Source organism: Dreissena polymorpha, chromosome 1 (genome assembly GCF_020536995.1).
Source record: "Dreissena polymorpha isolate Duluth1 chromosome 1, UMN_Dpol_1.0, whole genome shotgun sequence".
In the NCBI taxonomy this organism is placed as follows: Eukaryota; Metazoa; Mollusca; class Bivalvia; order Myida; family Dreissenidae; genus Dreissena; species Dreissena polymorpha.
This window is the reverse complement of record NC_068355.1, coordinates 60,055,135-60,071,677: the sequence shown is the minus strand read 5'-3', so window position 1 is coordinate 60,071,677 and position 16,543 is coordinate 60,055,135. Positions and strand designations below refer to the sequence as shown.

General features: G+C 34.7%; 1 protein-coding gene across 12 annotated transcripts in view; it reads right to left on the bottom strand.

Moving 5' to 3' along the window:
• LOC127831076 (syntaxin-7-like) overlaps positions 1–16,543 on the bottom strand; it is a 28,080-nt gene that overhangs the window by 9,274 nt on the left and 2,263 nt on the right. For 3 of the 12 annotated variants that reach the window (XM_052356096.1, XM_052356088.1, XM_052356122.1), the window contains exons 2-6: positions 11,143–11,245; positions 9,996–10,052; positions 7,399–7,468; positions 5,264–5,348; positions 4,652–4,726 (exon numbers count right to left, since the gene is read on the bottom strand). In XM_052356096.1, coding sequence (XP_052212056.1) covers positions 4,652–4,726; positions 5,264–5,348; positions 7,399–7,468; positions 9,996–10,052; positions 11,143–11,233 — 378 coding nt within the window. In that variant the 5' untranslated portion in view covers positions 11,234–11,245. The other 9 variants (XM_052356109.1, XM_052356073.1, XM_052356128.1 and 6 more) reach the window with 5 other exon arrangements.

The window sequence follows — 16,543 nt, the reverse complement described above, 5'->3', positions numbered from 1 at the left end:
CACAACAAGCAACCTCAACTTGTTCATTTGCAGTAACTTATTTCAAAATTGCATAATAAATTGTAGAAGGATACGATCCGGAAAAAAATGTTTAATGGGCACATTTGACTTAAGACCTCAAAGTGTGACTTCATCCTTCGATGTTAGGCAACAGGTAATTGACCTGAAAGCCACCTCTAATAAGTTATTTTAAATTTGCATGACCTTTGAGGTAGGAAAAAGAGTTTTTCAAGTCATTTTATGATGGTAGTTGTTGGTTGTAAGTTCATATACTATTGCATGATGAACGAACAAATTACAATCTGGACAAGCTTTAAATGGAAAAATTTAACATTTGATCTCTAAGAGTGACCTTGACATTTGATGTAGGAAGATGTTACATGCCCAAAGCTTTCTAATGATGGTGATTGTTTGTGGCTCATTATTCTAAAATTGCAAGATAAAGACAACTAAAAGTGCGGGCAAGTTCTGATACACACCTGCATGCACTTTCATTCCAACATTAAGACTGCTACATTGAAAGCTGACTTGAGTAAAAAATTCAATGAGAGTAGTTTAAACATCATGCTTTGGTGTACTTTTACATCATGAAGTATGGGGATTTACGAAAGGTAAAGAAATCGAAATAATACATACAAAACTACTTCGAAAAATCTTAAAAGTAAACAAATCTACAAATCTAGCTGGTATGTATGGAGAATTAGGACGATACCCGCTATACATAATACGCAAATTACAAATATTCCGCTATTGGTTAAAAATACTTAAATCAAGTGATAACAGTATCACAAAAACAATATATTCTGTGATATTTAACGATGCACAACAAAATATCACATACAACCATCGAAATTGGGCGTCACACATAAAAAACACTCTTGACGAGCTTGTGTTAAGCAATATAAGGGCGGATCAAACAACTATCATAAATCAAACCGATCAAACATTCATCTACAATACAATTAAACAACGTTTATTAGATAATTACAAACAAAGCTGGTATAGTGAGATAAATAATTCCCATAGACTCATGAGCTATTGTAGATTCAAAAACACTTTTGAGTTATAACCATATCTTGATTTTATAACAAATAAGAAATATAAAACATCACTTACACGATTTTGATTATCGTCACATAGATTAGAAATAGAAAGAGGTCGTTATAATAAAATACTACGCGAAAATAGAAAATGTAAGTTTTGCAACGGACACGCTTTAGAAAACGAGTATCACTTTCTACTTGTTTGTCCTTTATATAGAGAAATTAGAAAGAAACATTTAAAATCATATTTTCAAAGATGGCCAACGTTTAATAAATTTGACTTTCTAATGCAGTCGGCAAATAAAAGAGACATAATAAGCCTTGCTAAATATATTTTCAATGCTAATGAAATGCGTAATAATATAGACAATCAGTTATAATTGTTAACTTCTACAAGACATAGCCATGTTATTTTCAATTTTATTTTTTCATTGAATATGTTTGTATAATTAAAATAATTCTACATTTTCCTCGTATTACAGTTGATGATATAATTATATTGATTACTGCTGTACCACTGTTTTTTGTAAACTTCTCTTATTGAATATTGAATCAATGTATTTTTAACACACACACTGCGTAACTTTCTGTTTTGTGGCAAAAAAGCATTGTATTATGCTTATATGCTAATAAAGGTTGTTGTTGTTGTTGTTGTTGTTGTTTCCCATAAGTGTATTAGGAAAAATGAGTCATTATGTGTTTTGTTGCAGCTCAATTATGGTAAAGTTGTTTTATTTCCTGGAAATTTTGGTAAACAAATATTTGCCATATAATTTTCAAGAGTCATGAGAAGTAACCGACACTTAAAATCTAATGTTGTTTTTGCATAAGTAACGAGATTTTTGTTATATTTTCACTTCAGTGAAATATATAAAATTGTGTGTTTTAGCAGATACCTAATTATAATGATAACATTGTATATTTCACAGAAAAGAATAATATAACAAGATGCTGCATTCAAATTTAAACGCTTATTCGCGCTGACAAAAACATGTAAGTTTCTACTGATTTTCCAATTTGAGTAAGGTTGAGTCTTAGTACAAAAGTAAGGTAAATATCAAGGTCAAAATGTGATTAGGTGACATATCTGTGCTGAGTGTTGAATGGAAGTAGTTTCAAAGCTTTTTAGAAAGTAGTATTAGTGTTGATCAACCAGATTATTTGGATTAACCAAGAATGCAAACCTTCTGAAAAAGTATAAGTCCACAAAAAGTCAATTAGATTTGAATATCATGATCAAATTGAAGTCAGGTGGTGTGGGCATGTTCTTTGTTTATTTATAGCATCCAAGCAAATATCAACGCTTTGTAGCATTTGATAGCATTATTGATGTTATATAAATTGTATAATTTAGGGTCAATCTTGGGTTAACCTCGTACAGACCGACGGACGGACAGAAGGAGGATCAAAGACAAGGACAGGGTGAATCGCTGCATGCCTATCAGCATATGTATTGGCATGAACAAGTTCCTTTTTACTTTTTGATATCTAACTGTTTTGAGAACAACTGGTGCTTCTTTTTTTAAATGGTAAACTGGTCCCTTGAGCCAAGTACATAAATTCTGTGCCTAGTAAACTGGTCCCTTGAGCCAAATACATAAATTCTGTGCCTAGTAAACTGGTCCCTTGAGCCAAGTACATAAATTCTGTGCCTAGTAAACTGGTCCCTTGAGCCAAGTACATAAATTCTTTACGTAGTAAACTGGTCCCTTGAGCCAAGTACAAAAATTCTTTATGTAAAAGTAAACTGGTCCCTTGAGCCAAGTACATAAATTCTTTACGTAGTAAACTGGTCCCTTGAGCCAAGTAGATAAATTCTGTGCCTAGTAAACTGGTCCCTTGAGCCAAGTACATAAATTCTGTGCCTAGTAAACTGGTCCCTTGAACCAAGTAAATAAATTCTGTGCCTAGTAAACTGGTCCCTTGAGTAAAGTACATAAATTCTGTGCCTAGTAAACTGGTCCCTTGAGCCAAGTACATAAATTCTGTGCCTAGTAAACTGGTCCCTTGAGCCAAGTACATAAATTCTGTGCCTAGTAAACTGGTCCCTTGAGCCAAAGACATATATTCTTTACCTAGTAAACTGGTCTCTTGAGCCAAGTACAATAATTCTTTACGTAGTAAACTGGTCCCTTGAGACAAGTACATGTACATAAAATCTTTACGTAGTAAACTGGTGCCTTGAGCCAAGTACATAAATTCTGTGCCTAGTAAACTGGTCCATTGAGCCAAGAACATAAATTCTGTGCCTAGTAAACTGGTCCCTTGAGCCAAGTACATAAATTCTTTGCCAAGTAAACTGGTCCCTTGAGCCAAGTACATAAAATCTGTGCCTAGTAAACTGGTCCCTTGAGCCAAGTACATAGATTCCGTGCCTAGTAAACTGGTCCCTTTAGGCAAGTACATAAATTCTGTGCCTAGCAAACTGGTCCCTTGAGCCAAGTACATAAATTCTGTGCCTAGTAAACTGGTCCCTTGAGCCAAGTACATAAATTCTGTGCCAAGTAAACTGGTCCCTTGAGCCAAGTACATAAATTCTGTGCCTAGTAAACTGGTCCCTTGAGCCAAGTACATAAAATCTGTGCCTAGTAAACTGGTCCCTTGAGCCAAGTACATAGATTCTGTGCCTAGTAAACTGGTCCCTTGAGCCAAGTACATAGAGTCTGTGCCTAGTAAACTGGTCCCTTGAGGCAAGTACATAAATTCTGTGCCTAGCAAACTGGTCCCTTGAGCCAAGTACATAAATTCTGTGCCTAGTAAACTGGTCCCTTGAGCCAAGTTCATAAATTCTGTGCCTAGTAAACTGGTCCCTTGAGCCAAGTACATAAATTCTGTGCCTAGTAAACTGGTCCCTTGAGCCAAGTACATAAAATCTGTGCCTAGTAAACTGGTCCCTTGAGCCAAGTACATAGATTCTGTGCCTAGTAAACTGGTCCCTTGAGCCAAGTACATAGATTCTGTGCCTAGTAAACTGGTCCCTTGAGGCAAGTACATAAATTCTGTGCCTAGCAAACTGGTCCCTTGAGCCAAGTACATAAATTCTTTACGTAGTTAACTGGTCCCTTGAGCCAAGTACATAAATTCTTTACGTAGTAAACTGGTCCCTTGAGTCAAGTACATAAATTCTTTACGTAGTAAACTGGTCCCTTGAGCCAAGTACATTAATTCTTTACATAGTAAACTGGTCCCTTGAGCCAAGTACATCAATTCAGTGCCTAGTAAACTGGTCCCTTGAGCCAAGTACATAAATTCTGTGCCTAGTAAACTGGTCCCTTGAGCCAAGTACATAAATTTTGTGCCTAGTAAACTGGTCCCTTGAGCCAAGTACATAAATTTTGTGCCTAGTAAAATGGTCCCTTGAGCCAAGTACATAAATTCTGTGCCTAGTAAACTGGTCCCTTGAGCCAAAGACATAAATTCTGTGCCTAGTAAACTGTTCCCTTGAGGCAAATACATAAATTCTTTACCTTGTAAACTGGTCCCTTGAGCCAAGTACATAAATTCTTTACGTAGTAAACTGGTCCCTTGAGCAAAAGACAAAGTCTGTACCTAGTAAACTCGTCCCTTGAGGCTAAGACATACATAATGAAGCCAAATAAAAATCCTACCTTTTGTAATGTCTGGAATCTTTGTACACTTTCTTGAAAATCCTTTGTTAATTTATCTATCTGTAACCTTTGTGTCTGAAACAACAGGCCAAAAACATCAACATATTTGAAATTTAAGATCATAACCCTAAGTTTGTTACCATTATATTCAATGACTGTTACATTTCTGTTTTAGGGTTAAGTATTGAATCAATTTTAAAATAAACTACATGTATAAAATGTATATATACAAATGGCAAATATAAGCATTAAACAATTGATGACGCCTGAAGTATTGCTGTACTGACAATTTGTTGTCTTCAGAAAAATGTCTGTTATACATGTATGAGCCTCAATCTGGGAAAATGGGGCTTAATGCATGTTTTGTAAAGTGTCATACCAGATCAGCCTGTGCAGTCTGCAAAGGTTAATCAGGAACCAGTGTTTCCATCTTAACTGCTTTTTCCCTTAGCATAGACTTTGTTAAAGAAAATTCCACAACAGTGGAAAGTGGCATTGATGATAGTCACGTGCGAACAGCACAGGCTTATCTGGGATGACACTTTAAGCGCTTGCATTAAGCACTTTTTTCCCACAGTGAGGCTAATATGTCTTTTTCTTCCCTATACACACCCTATTCACATTTCCTTGACCGAACTGTCGTAACAGTTTTGTTGTACTGTTGACTGTCTTGTTGGTATCCACGGATATTTGATGACTAAAATGCATAGATAATACAATTTAGTTTACGTTTGTACAATAAGGAACAAGCTATATTGCAACATCCAAGGAACATTCCTATTAATTAATGTTGCTATATAAGGAGTAATTTCTAAGGTGGACATTTTCTCTTTTTAATACAGTCAAATAAAAGAAAACCAAGCAAATTTGTTGAATTAATATCCATGTCCAAATAAATTGTTTATGGATGGGTGCACAACTAAAAGAAACAAATGCAATTAGTCTTATTAGAAATTGTAGGGTTATAGTTCTTGTAAAAAGCACTTCTCTTATTGATATATATACCCATTAAGTTACATATTGAAATTTTGTAAAGTATCTGAGATACAGCCCTGAAAAATTAAATCATACAAAAACAACAAAGGGCAATAACTCTTATTTAAGAAATTATAGGGTTAAGTTTTTTGTGTGTGGCACTTACCCTAATGGATATCTATACGCCCAGGAAGTTTATCTTGAAATCTTATATAAATTCTGCGATAAAGCCCTTACAAGTTTGTTACAGAAGGAGGGACAGACAGACTTACCAACAATTCATATTCTACATCCCTCCATGTACACGGGATAATAACTGCAGCCTCTGATTTTACTTTTTAAAGCTCATGTGCAATTAATCAGTGTCTGTACCCACCAATTCATCTTTCAGCATTTGACCATTTAAACAGACCACATAATTATGTTGCTTTTCTTTTTTTGTCATAAGTTAATTGTCAGGAAAGAAAAATAGTGTACTGAGTGGTGTTTGATAAAATGTCATATCGCATTGTAATATGCTATTAGAACATTACATAAGTATTTTTAATGTAGACATAAGTCTATGATAAGATTAGGAAATATGGGCCCACAACTATTTATGGACTTTGGTAGGAAACAAGCATCATTTCAGTAAGGCTTCAACAAAATACTTATTATTCAGTATCAGAAAAAAGTACCAAACATAAGGAATACTTTTTTGAGGTAATCATATTCATTCGATAGCAATTAAAAAGATAGAAGGTTGTGAATTATTTTCCACTTTGACATATTTGGAAAATTGATTTGCAGGAGGTTGAGATAACACATTTGTTTGATCATAATTAAAACAGAATTAAATTCCAAATCCTGATTGAAATAAACCATTTTAATGTAAAAATGATAAAGAGCAGTCTTGTATATACAGGCCAAAGCAATATAGTTATAGGAATGCCTTTCTTCCGTCCATGTGTCAATCAGTTTGTCCATAGCACTGTTTGGTTTGCTCCAGATCTCTTTATAATGTTAAATGGATTTTCATGGAACTTTAATGAAATGGTAAAGGCATTGAGACAATGAGCAGATGGCATAAGTCATGCTGGCTCAAGGTAAAATTTGTACTAAAAGGTAACATGTTTGAGCCTTCAGTGTCATGTCCCATACAATTCTGATAGCTTTTTGATAATTTTCTTGAAATTTACCATAAATGTTAAGAAAATTGAAGTGCAAAATACACTGGTCAGTATAATGCCCACTTCAAGTCAAGGTCGTAAACAATTTGAGTCTCAATTGTTGTTTCCGCTCCATATCTCCTTACCCATTAAAGGATTTTGCTTAAACATAGCTGAAATATTAAGGTCATCAATACAGTGTGCAGCAGGAATGAGTCAGTTACACACACTCAAAATCAAAGTCATACTTGAAGGTCTATAGTTCAGCCTTCATTTGTTTGTTTTACTGCATATCTCCGACACAATTTAAAGTATTTTCATGAAAAGTTTATGTCTGTCAGAAGATATTCAGAAGTCGTGAGTCAGTCATGCTGACCTAAAGTAAAGGTCAACACTTCAAGGTCACAGGAATTGTAGCATGGGATGTGGGTTTCTTGTTTATGGCTGCCTTGTTTATGTATATGTATAAATGTATTCACTGTAATACAATGTCACAACAAGTAGTCTTGCAAAACACAGAGGAATATATGTTCTGGAATACAATTGAGTACATACACATTAATAATAAATACATGAATTCAGATTTTACAAGTAAAATGACATTAAATAAACTAAAAGTCATACATTTTGTCACTTGCTTGCCCGTTATCTCTTTCAGTACCGATGACCCTGGCAGCTTTCTCTAGGGTATTCGCTGAGTAACAATGAAATTAAGTAATGGTTGAAACAAATGTAAATAATACAATCCTCATCAAAAACAAAAGTGAAATAAATGTCAACTGATTATCATATGTTGTGAAGTAAATACACATATAACATTATTAAAATTGTGAAAATAATTTACAATAAGAAAAACTTAAAACAAGAGGGCCAAGATGGCCCTAGTTCGCTCACCTGAGAGGAGTCGGTTCATTCAATGTTTACCAAATGTCAAACTTGACCTAGATATTGTCGAGACAAACATCCTGGTCAAGTTTCATCATTATTTCAGGCATAAGCTTTCTTGAGTTATCATTCAGAAACCATTTTTCTAAGTTGAGTCACCATGACCTTGACAGCCATTGTGTGAATACGTTATTTGGCACCGTGACCTTGACCTTTGACCTAGTGACCTGATAATCAATAGGGGTCATCTGCGAGTCATGATCAATATACCTTTGAAGTTTCATGAACCTAGGCATAAGCATTCTTGAGTTATCATCCAGAAACCATTTTAATATTTCTGGTCACTGTGATCTTGACCTTTGACCTAGTTACCTGAAAATCAATAGGGGTCATCTACGAGTCATGATCAATGTACCTATGAAGTTTCATGATCCTAGGCCGAAGCGTTCTTGAGTTATCATCTGGAAACCATTTTACTATTTTGGGTCATCGTGACCTTGACCTGTGACCTAGTGACCTGAAAATCAAAAGGGGTCATCTACGAGTTATGATCAATGTACCTATGAAGTTTCATGATCCTAGGCCTAAGCGTTCTTGAGTTATCATCCGGAAACCATTTTACTACTAAGTATTTCAGGTCATCGTGACCTTGACCTTTGACCTAGTGACCTAAAAATTAATAGGGGTCATCTGCGAGTCATGATCAATGAATCTATGAAGTTTCATGATCCTAGGCATTAGTGTTCTTGAGTTATCATCCGGAAACCATTTTACTATTTCGGGTCATGGTGACCTTGACCTTTGACCTAGTGACCTAAACATCAATAGGAGTCATCTGCGGGTCATGATCAATGTACCTATGAAGTTTCATGATCCTTGGCATAAGCACTCTTGAGTTATCAACTCTAGTATCAAGGAAACAAATGTTCTGAGCAAATTGAATGAAAATTGGGCCAAAAATGTGACCTCTACTGTGTTCACATGTTTTCACTATGTACATATAGAGAAAAATGCCCCGCCCACTGGCAGCCATGTTTTTTCACCAATCCTGACCATTTTCAAACTCGTCTCAGATATCAATAAAACCAATGTTTTGACCAACTTTCATAATGATTGAGCAAAAATTGTGACTTCTAGAGTGTTTACAAGGTTTCTCTATAGCTAAATAGGGAAAACTACCACTATATACATATAAAGAAAAATGCGCCGCCCACTTGCGGCCATGTTTTTTCACCGATCTCAACCATTTTCGAACTCTTTCGAGACATCAATTGAACCAATGTTTTGACCAACTTTCATGATGATTGGGCAAAAATTGTGACTCCTAGAGTGTTTACAAGGTTTCTCTATAGCCAAATAAGGAAAACTGCCCCGCCTACTGGCGGCCATGTTTTTCAACGGATCGGAACCACTTTGAAACTCAACCAAGATATCATTAAGACAAACATTTTGAAAAAGTTACATGAAGATTGGGCATGAAATGTGACTTCTACAGTGTTTACAAGGTTTTTCTTTTTTTGACCTAGTTACCTAGTTTTTGACACGGCCACACCCAGTTTCGAACTCGGCCGAGATTTCATTGGGACAAAGCTTCTGACCAAGTTTCATGAAGATGGGACAAGAAATGTGGCCTCTAGAGTGGTTACGAGCAAATGTTTACGGACAGACGGACGGACATACGATGGACAAAGACCGGTCAGAAAAGCTTACCTGAGCAATCAGGTGAGCTTAAAATGCAAAAAAAGTTTGACAAGCATATTCTGGAAAACCCATCTTTCCAGCCTCTTGTCTTAACTGTTGACAGGTAAAATATACTAATACTGTCAAATTAACATGCTAAATTATATCCAATTTCCTAAGTAATTTTCTGGACACTTCACTTGCGAAATGTTTTGATGTTTTTAAAATTCAGTTCAATATACCTTGCACAAGAACAGTCTTGTAAAAGTGTTTTCAGTTTGTTAAAAAAATAATTAAAATTGCAATCAAAATATTTTAACTACTATTTACTTTTATCACATGGGCATTTGAAGACATCATTTTGCTGCTATAAAAATTGATGTGCGGCACTTCAAAAAATCTAGCAAAAGTCTTTTGGCAGGAGAGCATTGATTAAGATTAGACCTTATGCATTTCTATTATTTTCATGGGCTAAAATAGTTAAAAAGGACTTAAACAAAGCACAGAGGTACCAAGATATTTATAAAAATGCTGTTGTTGAAAAAAAACTTGATAAAATTCATTAGATGTTGCAAAATACAAACAATACATTTTCAAGCCAAACACAAACAATAGCCTTCTTTAAAATATATCAAACAAGCTGTATGTCATATTACCTCCATTATTAATAGCAGAGATGTTTCTTGTGATAGCAGATAACTGTTCTTCAAACCCTGAAGACAAAATAATAATAATAACTTTAATAACCATGATATATTACACTGTCACCAAAATCTTAAGTTTGTAAAGAAGGTGCAAACCCATATTCTTAAGCAATTACTTGAGTAAGTTGAGAACAAGAAAATGTCAAAGAGCACCTTTTCAAGCAAGCCTGCCTATTTCAAACAAACCAGGTAAAATTGCGCAGAGACTTATGACTTGTGCTTTCTGAGTGTATCAATCTTTCTACAAGTAATTGGAAAAAAATGAAATTTCTGATGAAGTGGAAGCTGTTCATCCAAACTTCTCAGGTTAATCTTTTAAATGCTTATAACCATGTTGATAGATTTGATAATGGCTGTATGCCTTCAACATTACAATAAACCTGACTGTTCACTATTTAAGAAACTTCACTTTTTATAGTAATTAAAGTGTTTATTGAATCACCCTTCACTTTTCAGGACATCAGTTTTCACTTCATTATGAGACAACTTGTCTGAATGAAGAAAATCATTACTCCAGAGTCCTATCCTTTATACAGGGCTCTTGGCATAAAACCATTGTTGCCCTTCTTAAGTTGTTGCAAAATTTAACCCACATGAGGAACATATCATGATTTAAAGCTTAAAACTATGTGAAAGGCTGGACCAATAGGCCAGGACCACTAATTAATGCAGGGGGTTTATTTAGTTTTTACTGTAGGCAGATTATATGTCCAAACAGTAAAGCAGAATTTTAATTTAATTTTAATTGAAGCTTCAAATTGTTGGTGGATGTTGTTACAAAATAAATAATTTTAGTCAAAGTTACGGGGTGATGAATCTTTCTACTGGGTCTTAATAAAAAACATAGATAATGACAGATCTTTAATTTTATGTTGCAAGCTTCTTTGAGCAAATTTGTCTTTCTGGTAAAAACAGATAGCAATATGAAATAGTATCATATGATGATAGTTTAAATTGCTAGTATATACAGTACTTAAACCAAGTATGTGACACTTGAGTTCTGAAAAAGGACAGCAATGGGCCAATGTTATAAACAGCACCAGATCTTCCAACATGTAATTCAATTATAAATACAGTAATTATAAGTAGAAACTGATACCAGGTTTGTCAGAGTAATCTTTGTAATTCGGGTCATCTCTATACTCCTGTACTGCTCCATAACTAGGAAGACTGCGTCCACTTGCCATCATGTGTATCACTCACTACACAAAAAATTATTATTTACAATAAAGACATGTTGTTGGCCATATTGTGAAATACTGGCTGTATAAAAGGTTCCTCCAAATATATAATTTTGGAACCTAAGGGAAGGCTTGATAAATCACAGTAAAAGCTTCATATGCTTCCTATTTTATATTATGTTTTATTTAAGTTTATTGGTTAGAATCACTTCCTTGATTTGAACATTTATAATCTGTAGAAACACTAAATACAAGTTATTTATGAAATACAATAATCCTTATTAGTGTTTTTATTATAGACTCTGTAGAATTATTTATAGTAATAAAACAAGCTGATCTCGAAAAATAAAAATTAATTGGTTGTTATAATTGAAATCAGGTTATGAAATGTCTTGGTACGAAAAAGGAATAATTGATTTGTAATGTATTATAGGCGTCAAATGAATGCCGTAAAATTGTTAGGGAAATACGGACATTATTATTACACATGACATTTAAAATGAATAGGTATAATATACAGTATTTAAAAACACAAACAACCAATACATCATATGACAGATGGAGAGTTTTGTTATTCACAAATTGACCGAAAATAAAAACTATTGCATTAAAGCAAAAGGCTACATTATGTCAAATAGAAAAAAATGACCCGAAAAAAGTAAATAAAAGAATTATCGAATGTCTTAAAATCATAAACATTTAAATAATAAAACAGAATTTCATATTTTAAGAGGTGTTATAGATGCAACATGATAAAATATAAAATGAAAAATACAGAATGTGCATTATATTTTTCGCTCGCAGATGAGTCTGAATAATAAAGAGAAATATGACACAGCAAATGAGGGTGATAATGATGACCCTGCTAGTGATTAGTATCGTAATAAAAGGATGAAACATTCTGTCAAAAAATAATTGTGTATAATTATTAACTTCTATCCTATTGAGTGATTTGATATATCTTTCCGATACAACTCAATGATTAGTTCATGTCTGATGTGGTGATGACCTGAAATGCGAGACGAAAATCACACAAATGTCGGTTATTTGGAAACAATGATCTAAGCCTTTATTAATGTGTTCTTTTATTATTAGAAAGTATAATCTAGCTTTATAATTAATGTTGTAATGTTTCTCTAGACGAATTGCCACTAAACGGCCATGAATAAAGATAAGCTTTTATTATTTTAAGCTTTTTATTTAATTATTTTAAAACAGTACAGCGTACAATTTTTTTTTTATCCCATCATCAGACGTGTATTGTCGAAATAAACCACTGTGGAATAAATTTTCCTCTATTTCGGCAGTGCTGAAATATAGCTGTCACGCGCGGCGGAGAATGGTCATATTACTCAAAATCAAGTATAAAGTCGATTGGTGTACGTATAGCGGATTTTAGTGAGTAACGGATAGCTTTAACGTTTTTTGCAAAATACTTTTATTTATGTTAAGATTTATAGTTTTCTATGAATTGAATACAAGAAGCCTTTCATTGTTAAGTCGATTCATGTTTTTGTTGATGTGTGTCAATGTTTACAACTGTTTCTTTTTTCGAAAGCAAAACAAGGTCACGTTATGTACGCACCGTTTTTGTGACGACAGGAAAAGTGCAGACGAATGGTTTCTTGAATTTTGCAGATTTTGTTTGGTAAACATAATGTTCATTGATGTAATATTTTAGTATTATGTGTCCTTTACAAAAGTAAGAATGCTCAGAAACCAGATTGATGCGTACCATATAAAATAAGCATGAAAGCTGCAACTCGGGATTTAGTGAATAACGGACATGTGGTGACCTATATTCAGGAATGTGGGGATTGTCTCAAAATAAATATAAACTCAAAATTTTTGAAGTTGTTCAATACACATGTGGTTAGCGTGTGGCTATGATATTAATGAGTGAAAACATCATTTTAATGAAAAATAATCAAATAATAACGAAAAATCGATTTCTCTTAAAACATATTTTCCACTATCAAATCTATATATAGATTCAACTCAAAATGCCCCGAATATAGGGTGCATCGCTTTGAACAGCCATAACTACATCAAGTGTGCAGCGATTTCCATGACCTTGGTCTTATTAAACGCAGAAATGAATTTCCTTTCAGGAAATGTACATATATTGCATTTTTTTTTACAAATGCTGTGTCAATTTTCAAGAAATAACACGATACACATGTAATCCGATAAAGACCTAAGCGATCCGGTAATGGCTGAATCAGTGTACCATGAAATTCGCGCTGTAAACAAAAAATATTTTTGGGAAATTTAAAACCGCTTGCATGTTTCAATAGGAAAGACATGTGTCTATCTAGGTTTAATGGTTTAATTACTGAATGCATGGTGTTTACGTTGAAATGAGACTCGAAGTCCTTAGCTATCCGTTATACACCAATCGACTGTAATCATTTTTAGTAAAATCGAATAAGATTCAACAAAACAAACAATTTGATACCAAGATGTAATATATTTTTAACACATAAAGCAACTCAAAAAGCATATTAAGTGTGCGTACTCGTGACGTCATTATTAACACGTCATACGACACAATGCATGTTCTTTCACGCTAAAGCTGCAGTTGTTTTGTGTGTTTTTTTCATTATTTCTTAAAAATCGGGGGCGTAGAGGTATGATCAACAGAAAAACAGGCTAGTTACTGATCTTTTTGTAATGTATTAGGCTAGGCACGGTTAAAATAATGAAACAATGTTTGCTTAAAATAACTTTGGGATTTTCCGGTAGTTCGATTTTCCTATTCTATCTTTAAAGAAATCATTTACGAATCAGAAAATTGATGGGATAAATCGAACACTTGGTCGGTGCCGAATAAAGCAAAGTTTATTTTGCTCGACACGAAAATCTGAACCACTCGCCAAGGCTCGTGGTTCAGATTTTCTAAGCATCGCAAAATAAACTTTGCTTTATTCGGCACCGACCTATAATTCTCTATATACTGTACTGTAAATGGATAGATGTATTATTCAGTTGCTAGACTCTTATCACTATTTATTTTAGAAAATTAAAAAAGACAATTAAGAACATAGCCAGTCCGAATCATTGTCATTAAGTAATCGCACAGAGTAGTAAACAAAACAAAAGTATATTTATTAAACTCATACTAGGGTAATATTTTAAGATATTTACGTAGATAAAGTAACCCACTGAGCAATATACCGGTTATACAAACATTAGACTTATGTTTTATAATTCCATCATAATGATACTATCAGACCTGATTTGTATGGATTATAGTGACAAACTTAAATGCTTAATGACACATAAACGAGTGATACATACATTTTAATTTATTTTATTTATAAACGATTGCTACTAACAGGGGCGGCTCCAGGATTTGTGGGGCGGATCCGGGATTTGTGGGGCGGATCCAGGATTTGTGGGCGGATCCAGGATTAGAGGGGGGGGGGGGGTATTGACAGATTTGTTGGTGGGTGCAGGGAAAAGCTATAAGGTCCAGGGGGGCTTCGCCCCCCCCCCCCGGAAGCTCCACGATTTTAGTGATGTTGACAACTTTGACAACCACTTCTCGAGCATATCACGCCTTATGTACTTTCATCAAAGTACCTTCTTATACTGCCAAAAAAGTGCATAGTTAATACGTAATACGGATGGATATAGCCGGAAGAAAAAAGAATCAATGTGCAAAAAGAGGGATACAAAGTTCGACTTTAAAAACCGGGAGACAGAGAGTTTAAAGTTAAAAGATTTAGCGAGTGTCTGTGATTAGCGGGAAATGTTGTGTACGAAAAAGAAAAAAAAATGCGTTTAAATATGTGATTTATATCTAGTAAAGTGTGAAACATCAAATTAATGGAGTTTACTTTTGCGATTTGACGGGGGGGGGGGGGGCGGGGCGTACGCCGCGTCCGCCCCCCCCCCCAACCTCTGGAACCGCCTTTTGACTAAAAACGAGAAAGTATACTGTGTGTGACGATATGACTGCATTATGGCTATTACCCTCCCGTACGAAATTTTGGGGCGGAATTGGGACGGAAATGAGGCGGAATTAGGACGGAACTATTGTTTTCGGGCGGACTAGAGGCGGAAATTGATTTCCGCCCCAAAAAGACCATGTCTCTTGATATTTTTCTAGGCCGGAACTCATTATTCCGGGCGAAAATCAGACTTGTGCTGAATTTCAAACTTATACATTTTTCTGGGGCGGATTTTATAACTTTGGAAATTAATGTTTCAGGTGGAAATCTGCACTTAGAAATTTTGTTGAATGTAATAACTTAGTGTATTTTCGCTGTGGCATATGCATTTGGTATTACAAACAGCATAATAATTTAAAAAAGTAGCATTTCATATTATTGCACGGCCATTATTGGTGAAAAAAGTTTATTGCCCGTATTGCATAATTTTCAATAAACAGACATGTGTACGGCTAAAGTGTAAAGCAATACATGTTCTACAACGTATAATAAATAAAAGAGGCATAAATCCTAATATTTTACAGCATTTTTTTTCAAAATGTATGTTTTTATTGTGGATCTTTATTTAAATCGTTTTCCTAGAAATATAAGCACCATGTTTTGAACATGAGTAAAATTACGGAATCCGGATAGTGCCATCTATAATCTCGCCATTCTTTCATCAAGGGCGACACACGAAGCGATACACGATATTTTGCGCGACAGTCGCAGCAACGCACGATATTTTTGCGCGACAGTCGCGGCGACGCACGATATTTTTAACACGATATATCGCCCTTGTGTCGGTAGGCCAAAAGGCGATATATCGTGTTAAATATATCTCGCGTCACCGAGACTGTCGCGCATAATATCGTGCATCGCCGCGACTATCGCGCAAAATATCGTGCGTCGCCGCGACTGTCGCGCCAAATATTGTGCTTCGCCGCGACTGTCGCGCAAAATATCGTTTATCGCTTCGTGTGTCGTGTCTCGCATTGAAAGGGCGACGCACGAAACTCGAAGCGACGAACGATATTTTGCGCGACAGTCGCGGCGACGCACGATATTTTTTTATTTTTTTTTGTTAATATTTTTTGTCCTCGTCAATAGGTATGTGGTGGTCGAGGGTATCCCCCTCTATACCGTACATAATCAATATATATAACAGATCATAATGCATGGTGTACAATATTGCATTGTATACAAGCGCTAAAAACTGCGTAATGAATAATACACAAACTGCCATTAATGCATAAAACCCATCTTTCCAGCCTCTTGTCTTAACTGTTGACAGGTAAAATATACTAATACTGTCAAATTAACATGCTAAATTATATCCAATTTCCTAAGTAATTTTCTGGACACTTCACTTGCGAAATGTTTT